At 45.3% G+C, this 17,124-nt stretch overlaps 1 protein-coding gene across 1 annotated transcript in view; it reads right to left on the reverse strand.

The window, feature by feature from the left end:
- Window positions 1-17,124, reverse strand: part of KHDC4 (KH domain containing 4, pre-mRNA splicing factor) — a gene marked incomplete in the record, with an annotated part of 2,214,276 nt that overhangs the window by 1,919,792 nt on the left and 277,360 nt on the right. The window contains 1 exon segment of the mRNA XM_044080154.1: window positions 10,652-10,922. Within this exon segment, the coding sequence (XP_043936089.1) occupies window positions 10,652-10,922 (271 nt within the window).

Below are 17,124 nucleotides of genomic sequence, written 5' to 3' on the forward strand. Positions count from 1 at the left end.
ATCTGCCAGAGTATTTAACTTTCCTGGCAGGAATTGTGCCTGCAGATGTACTTGGTAAGTCAATGCTGTGTCCCACAAAGTCATGGCTAGTCTGCAAAGGGGGTAGGAACGAGTGCCTCCCTGCTTATGTACCACATAACCATGGTACTGTCTGTCTTTATCAGCAGTTGTCCCGGATGAAGTAGGTCCTTTAAGACTGTCAGGGGATTTTGAACAGCTAGCAGCTCTTTTTGATGGATATGTAGATGCATTTGGTTTGTGGACAATGTGCCTTGAATACATCTTCCTGCCATGTGGGCTCCCCAGGCATAATCCGATGCATCCGTTGTTAATGTCCGTGTGGCTGGGGGTAGAGTGAATGGCTGTCCCTTGTTCTGGTGACAGGTCTTCGCCCACCATCGAAACTCCTGTTGCAGGCAGGGAATGAGAGTAATTAGAAGTTATGTACTCACCATAACGTTCCATCTGAGTAGGTGTATTCATTTGTCTGCAACCTGTGGGTTATGGATCCGATATCGGATCCGAACCGGCATAGTTTTCCAGCTATGGATCCAAGCTCTCAGCTCCTCCCCTCACCCATAATGCCCTGCTCTACCCTCATGACCTCAGATCGAGTTTGCCAAAGCAACAATACCCTCAAAAGGGTAACAAGTAATATGCAGGAAACTGAAAGGCCAGGGGGATAGGAGGGCGGGATGGTTGCAGACAAATGAATACACCTACTCAGATGGAACGTTATGGTGAGTACATAACTTCTAAATCTGAAGTAGGATATTCATTTGTCTGCAACCTGTGGGACAGAGTCCCCAGCTACCTGAATCTTGGGCGCCATCATGGAAGGATATTCCGAGCACCGCTGAGCCAAAGGATGCTCTACCCTAGATGCAAGATCCAACTTATAGTGAGAAATAAATGTATGAGATGAAGCCCACGTGGCTGCTGCACAAATATCATCTAGAGGAATCCTAGCCTTGAAGGCTGCCGAGGTAGATACTGACCGGGTTGAATGGGCATGAACACCCTCCGTGGCCTTCCTGACGCTTGATAAGCCAATAAAATGCACTGTGAAATCCAGCGGACAGAGAAACTTTAGAAATTGGCTTGCCCAAATTGAATTTTGCAAAGGAAATAAACAGCTGGTCGGATTGCCTATGACCAGCTGTCCTGTTGAGATAAAATCTTAGTTGCCTGTGAACATCTAGTGAGTGTAGCCTATATTCACCTTTGTTTTCATACTTAGGGAAGAAAACAGGGAGGTTAATGGATTGATTAATGTTTGCTTCAGAAGCGATTTTAGGAAGGAAGGACGGGTTGGTCCTGAGGGAGACACGGTCCGGATAAAAAACCAAGTAAGGAGGTTTAGCTGATAAAGCTTGAAGTTCAGAAACTCTCTTGGCTGATGTAATGGCTACCAAAAAGGCTGTCTTGTAAGACAAGAATTTGAGATCCACTGTAGCAGCGGGCTCGAAAGGGGGAGCGGTCAAGGCCTGTAGGACCAAAGAAAGGTCCCAAGGAGGAACTGCTTGCTTTATAGGGGGCCTAAGAAGGAAAGTACCCTTAAGAAAAGTTTTGCACAATTTGGCTGACATAAGAGGATTAGACTCTTGACCAATGTGATAGTGAGAAATAGCCGCCAGTTGAACTTTGACTGTGGAACTGCTGGCACCATCATTAAAGAGAGAGGTTAGAAAATCAAGCACTACAGGGAGAGGAACCGTGAAGGGATCTAGGCCTTGCCGCTCCGCCCACACAGAGAAACGTTTCCATTTGCTTCGGTAAACCTTTCTAGTGGATGGTTTATGAGCCGCCACTAAAATAGCCTTTACCGGAGAAGAAATACCGAGTCCTTATCAAGAGTGGAACTGGAGCAGCCAAGCGGTCAGCTTCAGGTTGTCCAGGTTCGGAGGAGGAATGCAGGAAGGATGGGATATCAGATCCGAATGGGATCTAGAATCCAAGGAGGATTCACCGAGTGAGACCTTAGGAAGGGGAACCAGATCTGTCGAGGCCAGAATGGAGCAATGAGAATCATTCTGCAACCCACCCGAGAGGCTTTCTGAAGAACTTGCAGCATCAGAGGCAAGGGTGGATAGGCATACAGAAGACCGGGTGGCCAAGCATGCACCAGAGCGTCTCTTGGGGTACCTCCGGAGGAGGTATTAGAGCGAAAAACTGTCGCACTTGGTGTTTGAGGGAGAAGCAAAAGATCGCATGAAGGGTTCCCCACCGTGCGAATATGCGCCCGCTACTTGACAATTGAGAGACCACTCGTAAGGGGTCAGAATGGTGCGACTGAGCTTGTCCGCTAGGATGTTGGACCGACCGGAATGTGCGTTGCTATGAGAAAGCGATTGGTGGAGGTTGCCCATTCCCAAACTCTCATGGCCTCTCGACAAAGAGGGTAAGACCTTGTTCCCCCTTGCTTGTTGATGTACCAGACAACAGACATATTGTCCGATTGAATCGCAATTGTTCCCAAGGGAAGAAAGTCCTGAAGTGCTAGCAACGCTAAGAGCACTGCTCTCATCTCTAGAACATTGATATGCAGTAAGGTCTCTGAATCGCTCCACGTGCCTTGGACTGTCCGCCCATAAAGTGCCCCCACCCGAGGCGGAGGCGTCCGTGGTCACCGTGGCGAGAGGGGAGAAGCACAAAATGGGCGACTCGTGGAGATCCGGGAGTGGAGCCACCACAAGAGGGACCGCCTGCAAGCCTTGCTGATCGCTATGGGATGATGCATGGGAGAGCAAGGTATGACCACTGTACTAAGAGCGCCCACTGTAGAATGCATATTGAGCCTGGCAAGAGGAAGAAGTGCTATCGTCGAAGCCATGGACCCTAGAGCCCTCAGGACCAACTCCGCTGGAACAGAACATGAATGGAGAATGGCCCGCACCTGGAGCTGCTGATTTAGAACTCTGTCCGCAGTGAGGAAGGCTCAGTAAACTCCTTGTGTCTAGTCTGGCCCCTATGAAATCTAAGAGCTGAGTGGGTGCCAGGTTGGACTTGTTTGTATTTATTGTGATGCCCAGAAATGGAGCAAGGTGGAGAAAGGAGTCTCGCCGAGAGAAGTAGATGCCTTGTTGGGGCGGTAAGGAGCCAGTCGTCCAGGTAGGGAAAGACCTGCACCCCTGAAGCCTCAGGTGGGCCGCTACCACTGCTAGTACTTTGGTAAACACCCTGGGGGCTGTGGTGAGACCAAAGGGAAGGACCCGAACTGGTAGTGACTGGCTCCCAGCCGAAGCGGAGAAACCTCCTGGAGCGCCTGTCCATTAGGATGTGGTAGTACGCGTCCTTGAGATCTATCGAGCACATCCAGTGGCCTTCTCCCAGAAGGGGAGAATAGATTGTAGAGTGACCATTCGGAATTTTTCTTTGGGGACTGCCAGGTTCAAGAGAGAGAGGTCTAGGATTGGTCTTAGTTCCCCGTCTTTTTGGCACTAAAAGAACCTGGAGTAGAACCCTGATCCGATCTGGTCTGGGGAACGGGCTGGATGGCTCTTTTCTAGCAGATGGCCAATTTCTGCCAAAGCGGCCTCCTTTGACCGGGTGGTACGCCTGGGAGGGACTTCAACTTTGGAAGGTGAAGGAAAGGAATGCGATATCCCTGGATATGATTTGGAGAACCCAGCGGTCCGATGTTATGGACTCCCATGCCGCTAGGTGCCCGAACGCCCCGACTGCCTCCAGAGTAGAGCAGTCGGGCAACCCTCAGGGTTGCTGCGGCCGCTCAGAGAAAGGTTCCCTGGACCCGAAGTTTCTGGGAGCCCCTCTGCCTCTAGGGCGGCGCCTCCCTGTCCTCCTCTGCCACGGAAGGACTGGTTGTCCGAGCAGGCTGGGACTGCTGCGACTTCGGAACCACATCTTCTTCTGACCCTTTTGGTTCCTAGAATAGGGCCTCTGGGGTGCAGAGAAGCGGATTCCACGGCAGACAGCGTCTTCCGTCCTTCTCGCTCTGGGTCAACGCTCGAACGGTCTTGCCAAACAGAGCAGAACCATCAAAGGGGCGTGCAAGCGACGCCTTGAAGGGCTCAGAAAAATGCAGTGGCGGAGCCAGGCCTGACGTCTAGTGACCAGTCCTGTCCCGCAGCTCTAGCGGCGCCCTCCGTAGCATGGGAGAGTAGCCGATAGAAGTATTTGTGACTGACCTAAGAGTGGCCATTTTGGTGGAGTGCAGAGCTCTGTCCTCCTCCGAAATGGACTCAGGGGATGCAGCGTACTCTTAATAAGGTCTCGCTGCATCCGAATAACATGTGCCAAATAGTTCAGCCCTTACCGAGAAGGTCGCGAACTGAACATCCGCTTCCCCAAGCGGTCCATCATCCGAGACTCCTTGCTCGGTGGGTGGACTGAGGGACTCTCCTGAGCCAGTTCCCTCTTTGTGGCGCCGCCATCAACATGGCATCTACGGGAGGCCCCTTACTCCAATGGGTCCTGTCAGAAGGCGGCTAAGGATTCTATCAGGTCTTTGGGAATTGGCTCCACGGTGTCCGGTTCCTTCCACGCCCTGGTGGTAATAAGGTCCACCAGGGGTCGGCAGGGGACACCCAAGAGGTAGACGGGCCCGCTTCAATGCCTCCAAGAACACGGACTCGTCCGAGGAAGACTTGGGGCAGACCACCCCCTAATACGGAGCATTTCCATGATGTCTGATGTCGAAGGAGACATCCTCGGGGTGACCGTGGGAGCCTTCCCTTCCTCCAAGTCCGTGTCTTCAGTGAGAGACTCAGGGAGTCAATGTGCCTCCTTATCGTATGCTTGCGAGGAGCCTCCTCTGGGGGCTGTCAGAGGAGTCCTCGCAGCAGCAATTTGCTCCATGGGAGCAACTTGGGGCACAGAAACGGGCTGTCCCAGGGGCCGGATGGTGGAAGCCTGGCCCAGTGCAGAGGGAGCGGGACGGAGCCGGCAAGTGCCGGGGTCCGGAGACCCTCAACAGAGCCCTCTCCACTACATCAAAAGCCGAAGGGAGCCGACCACCAAAGGATCCGACAATCGGCTCCCTCGGATCCGAAGAGTGGATCGAGCCGGCGCAGCACTCGGATCCGGCGACAGTGCGCCCGACACAGACGGCGCCGAAGGAGCACTGATCCCCGGATCCGGCTCGGATCCAGGCTCCGAGATCGGATCCGACGCACTGAGGGCATGGTCGGATCCGGTACCAAGTACTATCGGCTCCGACCTCCCCGGCTCGAAGCTGCTCGGCTCCAGTTGCTCAACCCGGGAAGCGGGTCGGAGAAGGAGCAATAGGCTTAAAAGGGTGTTGAGCTCCCCGAGGGGAGGCAAGAGCACTCCCATCTGCATCTGGGCCTGGATGAACCTTCTCATCATCCGGTCCAGATCAGCATCGAGCTATGGGTAGATCTCGACGAGGCTACCGAGGTAGGCCTGGAATGCCTCCTCGATAGCCTCGGAGATCGGGTCTCCTCCTCCTCAGGACCCGTGAGAAGCACACAGGTGACCGGAGCCGAGAAGGAGGAGACCGCACCAACAAGGAAGCCGGGGAGAAGCCGCTTGGCTGGCGGGCGAAACAGAGGTCTCGGCCCGCCGCTTGTGCTTCTCCTCCGTCCTTTTAGATGCATCCCTCTCCTGTCCTGAAGCGGGAGTTTGAGTCCCAGGAGCAGGAGGGGTGCCACAGGGGAACAACTGCAGCCGGAGTAGTCCCCGAAGGAGCGGAGGTCGGAGCCGAGTCCGGCGGTAAAAGACCCGCCAAGACCAGCTTGGACCTCCGCTCCTTCAGTGCCCTGGGGTTGAACCCTGCACAAATGGAACAACCAGATGTGAGGTGTTCAACCCCAAGACACTTAACACACCGAGTGTGGCCATCAGCCGGTGAGAGCTTATGGCCACACTCGGAGCATTTAGAAAATATGGACTTAGGCTGTTCAGCCATAGTCACTAATTTTAACCTAAAGTTACAGAAAGTAACTTAAACAATAAGGAAGCACACAGGCCTCACACACACTCTACGTACCAGCGAGGGGAGGGAATAAAAATTACTACACAAAATTAAATTAAACTAAAAACAGTCTATATTAATAGGAAACCTACAACTTTCACACAAAAAAAGTTAAAGAAGGAAAAAATTCTCTATTTTTAAACAAGATAAATCCACTTAGCTGAGAGCTATGAAATCCACATCTAGTTACCAGCGCGGCAAACAAGATCTGAGGTCATGAGGGTAGAGCAGGGCATTATGGGTGAGGGGAGGAGCTGAGAGCTTGGATCCATAGCTGGAAAACTATGCCGGTTCGGATCCGATATCGGATCCATAACCCACAGGTTGCAGACAAATGAATATCCTACTTCAGATCTATTGTTTCCAGGCTGTGGCAATGCTGACTCCAAACACTTTTTAGGTATCATTGAAGTTTCCTCATATGCAGTCTTGCATATGGAATTAGTAGAATGCAGGATGCCATGAAGCCCAAAGTCTGCAGAATTTTTCTTGCAGATAACTGGGCCTTTGTTGCCAACAGCTTGAAATAGGTAGTCAGTTGTCTTGGCTTGTCCAGCATGAGATAAGCCATCTGGGCAGTTGTATTTAAGCTTGCACCCAGGAATATTATCTCTTGAGAGGGTACTAGTTTTGATTTTCGTTCGTTGACTGTGTACCCTAAGCATGACAGCAATCTCTTTAGAAACGCCAGATGCTGTAGTAGAATGTCCTTGTTCTCTGCTTGAATGAGGCAGTCGTCCAAGTAAGGGTATATTTGTATTCCTCTTTGTCTGCAGTATGGAATTACTGGTGCCAGGCACTTTGTGAAGACCCTGGGCACAGTAGATAAGCCAAAGGGCAGTGCAGAGAATTGGTAGTGCATTGAGCCAGCTTTGAATCTGAGGTATCTTCTGCATGTTTGTCTGATTGGGACATGCAGGTATGCCTCTCTTAGATCTAAAGTCACAAGCCAAGCCTTCTTGCCCAACATGGGCAGAAGTTGCTGTAGAGTCAACATTTTGAATTTTGGAATATCCAGGTATGTGTTTAGAATAGATAGGTCCGGTATTGGTCTCCAGGCTTTGTCCTTTCTGGGTACCAAGAACACTCTTGAGTAGAATCCTTGTCCCTGCTCTTGCTCTGGTACTTGTTGAATGGCCCTCATGTCCATGAGGGATGAAACTTGTTTTTGTGCCTCTGCCCATTGATTGCATGGCAGGTCTGGCATACCGTTTGGCCTTGGCAGGGTGTGAAAGTGGAACCTGTAGCCTTGTGATACTACATTTAGAACCCATTTGTCCTGGGTGATGTGCCAGTTTTGTGAAAAAAGTGCTAGTTTTCCCCCCAAAGGACTGCCAAAAGATAAGTGCTTGGAGCTGGAAGGGGAAAGTCATTGAGACTGTTTCCTGTATGGCTGTGATTTTTCCTCTCCGCTCTTGGAGGTAGAAGCACCCCACTGTTTAGGCCTGTATGAGCCCTGGGGCTGTGATCTGCCTCTGGGGCATCTGTATCTGCATCTTTGTGGCCTATCGGATACGGGAAAGGACCAATTCTTTGTAGGCCAGTTCCTGCTAAATCTGGGAGGCTGTACCTGCAAGAAATCTTTGACTGTTTGCATAGATTTAGCTTTGTCCTCCATTTTCATCAACACCTTTTCTGCTTTAACACCAAACAAAGTATCATGCTGTAATGGAGCATCTAATAGTTTTGCTTTAACATGATCAGGCAAATTCTGTTCTTTTAACCAGGCATGCCTCCTAATGACAGAACCTGTAACAGCGGCCCTGCAGGAGGCCTCTAGAAAATCAAAACCACATAGCAAAATATACTTTCCAACTTGTTCAGCTGCATGCAATACATCCTGCATTTCCTTTTTGTCTGCACATTCTGACTTTGTTGACATTTTCTGTTTAAGCAGTGACATAAGATATTGCTGATATTTAAGTATATGAAATTGGCAATTTAAGGCTCTTACAGCCAAGGTTGCAGAAGTATAAATCTTTTTACCCCATCTGTCTAAGGCCCTAGAATCGCTATCAGAGGGGATAGTTTTTTTTGCAGTAGAAGCCTTGACCCCTTTGGGACCCTGAGAGATGGTTTCTGGGTCTGCAGCAGGGTTTTTATAAAGAAATTTATGTGAATCAGGAACCCTGTAGTACCTGTCTGACTTAACAGGAGCTAGTGGTAAAGAGTCTGGAGATCGACTGGACTCTGAAAATACATCATCTACAATGTCTAAAACAGATGGAATAGCAAGGGGCCTGTGTTAAGGCAATAAAAGGAAGTCTCTGAGCCTTTTCTTGGATTCTGAGTAATCCTGGCTCTCCCAGTGGAAATGCTCCCTCATAGTATGCAGCGTCTCCCCAAAAGAATAATCCTCAGGAGGGGAGGCTGAAGGGATAGATTATTTAGCATCAGAGTCCTCATAGGGAGGAAGAGAATATTCCTGTTCAGATGAGGAATCAGAGGAAATGGAAACCTGGTCTGAAGATTCATATTCTACCGCCTGCCTAGGCTTCTTTATCAGAAGGGGGATGGGAACCCCTGATCAAAGTAATAAGGTCTTCGGCCATTTTAAGCATCTGTTTCTTAAGCATGGAGGCTTGTCTAGGAGAATGCTGTACTTGTTTCTTTGTCTTTAGAGTTGCTTTAGTCTTTGAAGGTGAAGTAGGTTTCACATATAACTGTGCAAGTCTGAAAACACCCTCAGAAGCCGATGCCTGCTCAGCGGCTCCGGACCCATCTGAGGGAATAGTTTCAGAGTGTCCAATACCTTGAGTTTCCAGCGGCCTAGTTTTCTCCATGTGGGAGTCGGACGTGGCCTGTGGCTCTGAGGTAGCGGGCATCAGGGGCTGCGAAAGCGCCTCACTGAGAACCGGTGAACCAGCGACAGGCCTAGCAAAAGCCTAGTCTGTTTTGGATCTCGGATACCAGTGCTTTTCTTTTTCCTTGCGCTTTTTATAAACTCCGGTAGTCGGTTGTTCTAACGGCATTATGTAATTAAATCTTCTGCCAAAGTAATGGAATGCAAAATCGTACTAACGCTTAATAGTGTGTTGGTTAAATCTAGCACAAAACCGACAACTAGCAACGTTATGGTCAGGGCCTAGGCAAGGAATACAGTAAGAATGAAAATCCTTAGGAGGTATTTGCTTCCCACAAGAAATACAATTGTTAACTTTTTCTGACATCAGTCTGGAGCAAGAAAAAAGTTTCCCCAACGGGGTACTTAGCTTTAATGAAGACTTCGGATCTGAATTTCGAATTTGAAAAACTCAGGAGTCGGCCGACCGGCACTTGCGAACTGCTTTTGCTTCGGGCACAGCGCGGCAAGAAAGACTGAAGAAAATGGCATCGGCTGCATCTTTTATACCCCTGGCGCACTGACGTCAGGGAAGAGGCGGCAGCAACCGACGCCGGACCTAGACTTTGGAATTCAGGCCGACTGAGGGTAGCCTGCCAGCAGGATAACCCAACTGTAATGACTGCAATAGTGAAACACGTAGAACATCACAGGCTCTAGCCATGGTGAGCGACCATATTTCCAAGTACAAGACAGGAGAGTGATGTATAGAATTTAAGGGATCAACCAGACTGCCCAATCACCACCTTTGGATGGTGTAACCAGAGTTACTGAACCCACACAAGAGATTTGGAGAAAAAGCTTCCTCTAGCACAGTGGATGCAAGGACTGTGGGGAAGGATCAGCTGATGAAAATCAAGTATTAAGGTAAGAAAATGGGTGAAACCCACCTAGATAAAGGCTGAAGTCACTACACAAAACTAAGATGCACTTAACTTTGGCGGCCAAGTATGGATCCTTTTAGACTGTCTTTGCCTAAGCTCACATCAACTGATATGACTTAGACAATTCGCTTTCCATTCTGAGGCAATGTATAGAATTATCATGAACACCCAAGTCTTTGTTAAAAAAAAAAATCTGTAAAGTATGCATAGCTAAAACAAGCTTAGCTACCATCTGTTACAGGTATCGCACACACTTCCCTGTATTACAAACTCGGAACGTGGTATGGCCCTCCAAACCAAGCCTCCTAAGGAGACCACCAGCTTTATACGATCTTCTCACTTTCAGAGTAGTAAACTGCAAATTAGGCTGCACATCTAATGAGTGTGTAATCTGTATTTCAACTCAAAGTAGAGTAAGATGGCATTGCTGATAAAGTTACTGGGTGTTTGTTACACTGTTTGTCATACATTAATATTTGAATGCAAATTTGTGTTACAGCTATGTGTTGGACATTGATGGGTGTCAGTTTCAGCAGGGAGTGCTACATTAACTGAATGTTTGAAAATACAGATTTTCAATAATAAAAAAAAATGAAGCCATAAACAACAACTAAACCTGAAGTTGTAAAGAAAAAAATGTAACCTAATCCGCCATGACAAAACAAATTTAAAAGGCCGCCCAAAAATGTTGGGCTTACTTCAGTGGGTTTCTTTTATACACTAGACTTGAGCGTCAAAATTAAATGGCTATATTTTTCATATACTGCATGCTTTTCTAGGGGAAAGGTGATTCCCGAAAACAACAGAGAAAAAGCTTTAGCCCACCTACTAAACACATGGGGAAACTACACACAGAGAGGAAAATAGATGCTAAGATGTTTAAAAGTCTGCAGGAGCAAACCAGGAAACCATGAAATCAGAAATGTAAGCTTTACCGCTGAACTTATTTAAATCCTAAATCCATTTTACCTTGTCTTGAGTACCCTGTGCTGGCTTCAGTTTTCCCTTCGCCATTAGCATTGCATTAATTTTGGCTGCTACCGCGGCTGCTGCATCAAGTGCTCCAGATGGGGCATTTGATCCTTCCACTCCAGAACTGGTTGGCTGTACTGCTGGCTGTGCTACACTAGTAACTGTACAACTTCCTACAGAGTGTGGCATGGATTGTAGAGTAGTTACAGGCACAATGCCAGGCAGAGTTGCAGCAGGAGGGCCTGCCTGATCCCATTTGCTGCGACGTCTGAAATGAAAATGAAAACAGGTTTTAGTTCTTTCACAATGTTAACATCTTATAAAATATGTACTGCTATTCCTAAAGTTTCTCCCAACTCTGACACTGCTGAAAAAGTCAAGGTAGCTCCCAAGCAGTACTGCATCTATGCACCTATCTGGATTAAGAACAAACATTTCAGAGATGAATGATCATGTGGACTGTTTTTAAATAAAAAGCGCCTTTCAGAGAAGTTACCTGCTTGACAACTTGACAAAACTAGCTACTAAAGCATAAAGTTCATCCATGGACACCATTCTAATTAAAATTTACCCCGCCAAAACAATTTACACAATGCCGAAAAATGCTACATAATTGGTTAATTCAATACTGTCAATTTCAAAGAAACTGGATTTATTAGAAAGATACTGCAAAAATCAAACCAATTTTGGTATGACTGGGCACACACAATATGCTAGCTATCCCTACGGCTAAATGAGCACCTCTAACTAGCTCCACTTCAGACCTTCACAGTCGCATGCACTTTTTCCAATATGCAGTCTACTATACTGCTGCAGTTTTACAGTATCATAATGCATACATATCTGTATTACAATACAAAAGCAAGCAGTGGAACAGATGAGAACTCCTGCATCAATTCCTTGACCACTGGTGCCATTTCTGCTACACTAACAGGATGGAGGGGGGGGGGGGGGTTAAAAACATAAGTGCAAAGGTGATGTACCTAATCTAAGTCAAGTTAGCATTGCACTTAAGCTGTCACGCAGAAGTTATAGGACTAACTCATGAAAACCCTGGGACCATTGACATGTCAATGACAATTTCCCCTCAGAACTTCTCAATGATCCTACTCAAACATAACCTTGAGAACTGGATGGGCGACCACAAATTCATCCCAAGGCTAGCATCTATGTTCCTCATGGAAAGGGGCAGTCAGTGCTGATCACACAAGAATCGCTCTAACAGTCTAAATATGGTCAATAAGGATACTTGGAATTTTACAAAGCTAGGCTTACAAAGGTCTTATGGCCATTAAGGTAGTAACTGCCTATGAAATTGCTCGGCATGTATAAACATAGTGCCTCCCAGTCACCTTAAGTTTTCCACATAAAGATGGCCACACATTGATCAACAGGATAGAGGTTGGGCTCTCCCACCATGAAGACTGAGAAAAGGTGGTCAGTAAATGCTATCAATTTGGGTGGAACTCTGCGACTGGCTGATAATTACAATATGAGTGTGTGTGTACATGGATATACATGTAAGAGACAGCCAAACAAAATGGCTTGAACTAAATAAAACAGAAGTTTTAACTAGCTTATTCAAATGCATTAAAACTGCAAAAAAAAAAGAGAGAGAGAAAAAAGCGGCTTGTCGAGGAAAGCCAATTATGAAAGAGTAAGACAAAACGTCCACAGAAAATCTAAGATTTTCTGCACTACCAGACAAACAGGAAAAAAACATAACTTTATAAATATATAAATAAGCAAATGGATTGCTGATCCACAGCAGGACTGGTTAATTAACATAGCATAACCTGTTTATGCCCAGTCATATCATAAATAAGCAGCCAAGACCCATATTAGTAAAAATTCAAGTGAACCACAGAAGATGTTGCTCCTGACAAAATTATGATAGAAACTGAAGACAGCAAGAGTGTTTTTGGAAAATTATTCCCCATACACGAAATTAAAGAGAAGCAAGTTTATCCCAGCAATCTGGGAATGTAGAGAAGTAGTGGTGAGATTCACCCTGTTGTACCCAGCTTTCTTCAGAACATTTTTTTCCTGGAGAACAAAGATGTTTTGGATGCAGAACTGGCTAAGGAGGAAATAAAGTTTAGCAAACAGCCAGCACACAGAAAGGGACTTGGATTCTAATTCTACTGAGTTTTGTAACAGAGTCCATGCAGAGATTTTGCTATTCTTTCAAAAGGAAGACATTAGAGCGACAAAAAAGCACATCAGCTGACTATTTGAATCAGTACCTTGGATGTGAATCAAGAGACTGGTTTGGGAGATGGAAAGGATCAATAAGACCGGCAAAGTCATGAAATTATTACATAAACAGGATTGATGCTTTATAATCTCCCATTAGATGCATGAATACACATGTGAAATGTGACATTGCAAGATGTGCCTGACAAGACTGGAATTTTACTGTGTTAAATTACTGGGTGAACTGTAAAACATATACCCCCACTTTAACATTAATGATGTTTAAAAGGACACTGAAGGGAATGAACTACAGTTTTTGTTACTAATTTGTATTAAAAAAACATGACGTGAAGTGCATGCTGTACTTTAAAGCGTCTTACCTGTGACTGCTATAAATGTTAAAGATAGAAAAGCAAGACAGTATGTTTTCTATTTTGTAAAGTCTCCAAAGCTTTAGACTAACAAAGGAAAAAAATATGTTAATATAATGCTTTGATCCTGGGCTGCTGGGAAGGGTATGTATAAAAAAGTGTTTTTCACATTATGTACAGAATATAATTTCCCACATCTGAATACCTAGAAAAATGTCTATGGTTTAAGTTAGTTATTTTTAAGCAAACAGGATTGAAAATAAGATGAAATGAATAGGAGTGAAAATAAAATGAAATTAATAAAAGCATGGAAAATGGTAGTTTTCTTGAATTTGCAATTTCATTACCCCCAACACACACACACACACACACACACACACACACACACACACACACACACACACACACACACACACACACACACACACACACACACACACACACACAATAAACAAAGGCTAAGTGAAAGACACAGTTTAAAAGGTTCAGGCAAATCTTAAGAAGGCCGAACAGTGCTCCGAATGAAATTTACGATGATTATTTCAGGTATTTGCAAAGTCACTAGCAATTTTTCTCCAAATTACTATGTTTTCCTAGGAGATGAAAAGTCTGCAGGTGCAACCAATCAGGAAAGATCTGAACTTCGAGTGAACTGTACAAGATGCATTGTAATTAACATTGAAAAGTAGTCTGAAACTGTGGGAAGTGAGATATACAAACAGCTGCCTCCCCACATCCTTAGTATTTTAATGCATTAAATACAACTTTAAAAGGTAGCACATGCACACTTTTCTCGGGCTAAAATATAGTGTTTACTGAAAGCATCCAGTCTCATTTCTGAGGGAACAGAGATAAATAAATAAAAAAAATAAATAAATTAGAGTAAGTGGGCTGTACTTCAGCAATGATAACCTTAATTTTAGGAGGGGTAATGATTCTGGTTGCAGCTGGTGATTTGGGCAACTGCTCATATCTGGAAGGATAAACACTTTCTGAAAACGTACAGAGTTTTCGACACTTTCCTAAGGGGATAAGGGTTTTGAGAATCCATTACGGTTTTCTGTCTGGGTGTTTTCACTGAAGCTAGAAGTCTTCAAATAAAGACGAGAAGCAATTACATAACATACAGGATTGCCCAACATTAGTGCATGCATAGGTTCACAGGTAGATACTAGGCCATCTGCCCTAGGGCATTTACAAGCCTAGCCAGAGTGTGTTTGGCTTTCGCCACCCTTTTAGATTAGATGACTGTGCCCCAGTATAGTAGGTCACAGAAGATAGCCCATTTAAGGTTAGTTTAAAGTGCCCCTGTCTAGCAGTGACACAGAGGAGATCCCAGGGGTAAATCTACAGTCTCCCATCCAATAGTCAAGATTCTTCTTGAAGAGGGTCATTGAGGGGCTCTGCCTAACATGGATTGGGATTTTGTTCCAGAGTGAGGGGAGCCTCTGGGATATAATCTGTCTCTCCAGCATGTCCTATTTATTTCTGTGCTGAGGTTTAAGTCACTGGAGCGTGTAGCTCTAAGTGATTTGGATTTCCTGAGGTGGAGCATGTCCATTAATTCTGGGTTGGACATGGCTTTATACATCAGGCACAGATCGCCTCTGAGTAGGCGGTAAGCAACTGAGTAGAGCTGGAGTTTCTTTAGTCTAACTGCATAGGGCATCTGCTTGAGTCCCTTAATCCTCTTGGTGAGGTACTTTTGGGGTCTTTCTAGTTGTTGCAGGTGTCGGGTAAGGTACATCCCAAATGGGAGATTGTATTCAATTATGGGCCTGATGAGTAGAGGGGCACAATGACCTCTCTTGATCTAGATGTGAACCCTTTCATGATAAGGTGGGCTATATAGAAAGTCCTTCTAACCACTTTGGCAATGTGATTGTCAAAGGAAAGATTACTATCTACTTGGGTCCCCAGATCCCTAATTACTTGGTCCGTACTTAATGGATTACCACCTATGGCATGCAAGCAAAAGTTGAAAATACACACCCAAAAGCACTGTCATGTGCAATAGGTGGGACTGACAGCTCTCTATCATGATTTACTGCCCATACTACCATGGAATTTAAATGGCAATGTAAGCATTGTATAATTTAATGCTCTCTGCTTTTTGCCCAAGTGTAGGATGCAAACAGTAACTGTGGAGGAGTCTCATTTGGATAGATATGACTATGGGAATTTGACAAAAGGATTTCAGGGTGGACATTCAGCAGAATATCAAGGGCAAAGGAAAAGGGGAGGATGATTAGAGATTGGGCAACCTGAACGGTGCCACTCTGATTGGAAAATTAATGTTCTCCAGCATGGTGTTAATGTACAGGTAATGCCCACTGAAAAAGGAGTCCGCTGCTTCACAGTAGTATATTAAGCAAGCTTCTGTGAAACTCAGACTGTTAAATCCTTTTCATGATCACTAAGCAGCACTTTGCTGCTTAATGATCGTAAAATTAAAATGATACAGTAAATAAAGAATGGGAATGTTAAGTGTATGTGTGCATGCACATGAATGAAAGAGCGCGCACCGACTGCAACAGGCAATCCACTATAACTGTTTAAAAGATATGAAGCTCATATTTGCCATTACTGATGGACTTTAATGCAGAGATTTACTACAGAAATCAATGGATGGAACATTTCTCTGCAGCAAAAATCAGGAACAGTAAAGGGGAGAGGGAGGTGGAGTTGCAATGTTGACGTCAAATGAACAGTGTGTGTGTGTTTTTGTCAATGTACATGTACTGCAGTGTTTGTATACGTACATACACATGCATGTGTTGGTGTGCGTGTAGACATTTAAATATCCAAGTGAGGGTGCACATGTAGGCATTATTTACAGAACTTATAATTTTGTATGTGAAATACTTCAACTCCATTTATATCAAGTATGAAAATTAGACAAAGTAACTATTTTACATAAAAAATAAATACAAACTGATTTTATTGATAAACCACTCATTAGGCACAGCAGTGTCAGGCCTCAGAACATCCCTGGGCGTGCCACTCATTAGGCACAGCAGTGTCAGGCCTCAGAACATCCCTGGGCGTGCCTTACTTCCATAATCACACACACACTGTTGGGCATTACTGCTTGCTTAATGAAGGGGCTTAAGTAGTGAAAGAGTGCGCGAGAGGATACAAGGTAGATTTCTTTGTAGTTAAGGGGTTACCGGCAGGGTAAAACTATAACAGTATGCATTTGTATTCCATCTAAAACTGCTATTATGGAGTTAAGAGAATTTGAGGAGAGAATCAGCTTTAAGCGGGGACTATTCATTTGAAGGGACTGGAAATGGACTGCAATATCGGAAAGCAATACTTAAATACATGAAGTACATCTGTGGTCTTGTCTTTTCAGATAAGGCTAAAGGCCTGCAAAAACTACAAGCACTGTTGGTGACTCCCTGCTGGTGATTTAATACAAGGAAAGTAAATCACTCAGTCTTCTTGCTAAACTGATAAAATGGAACAGGTAAAAACAGAAAGCAGCTCCGTTTTCTGTTTTGAGAAATCTATATGGCCTGGTGTTTGTGACCATCTACCACATGGATCAAAAATTACCCAGGCTGCACATTTCAATTTTTTTTTAAATTGGTTAATTTGTTTCTTGAGTGATACTTAAAACACAGAGTACATCTGTGGCCTTATTTTTTTCTGACAAGACTCAAGGCCTGAAAAACTACAAGCACTGTTGGTGACTCCCTGCTGGTGATTTTTCTCCCCTTCTCTGGTGTGCTTTTTAAAGGTAGTGTCTTTTAACCTGCCCACCCTTACTGTAAATTGGGCTCTGTAAGCTGCTCTCTTTCAACACTGCTGTTATCCTAATTTATTAGCCTTTCCGTGTGGTTATTTTGGAAAAAAAAGTGCATTTTGCCTCAGTGTTCTACTGACTTACTTGCTCTC

This window comes from Protopterus annectens, chromosome 8.part0, assembly GCF_019279795.1.
Source record: "Protopterus annectens isolate FY-2018-M chromosome 8.part0, PAN1.0, whole genome shotgun sequence".
NCBI lineage: Eukaryota > Metazoa > Chordata > Ceratodontiformes > Protopteridae > Protopterus > Protopterus annectens.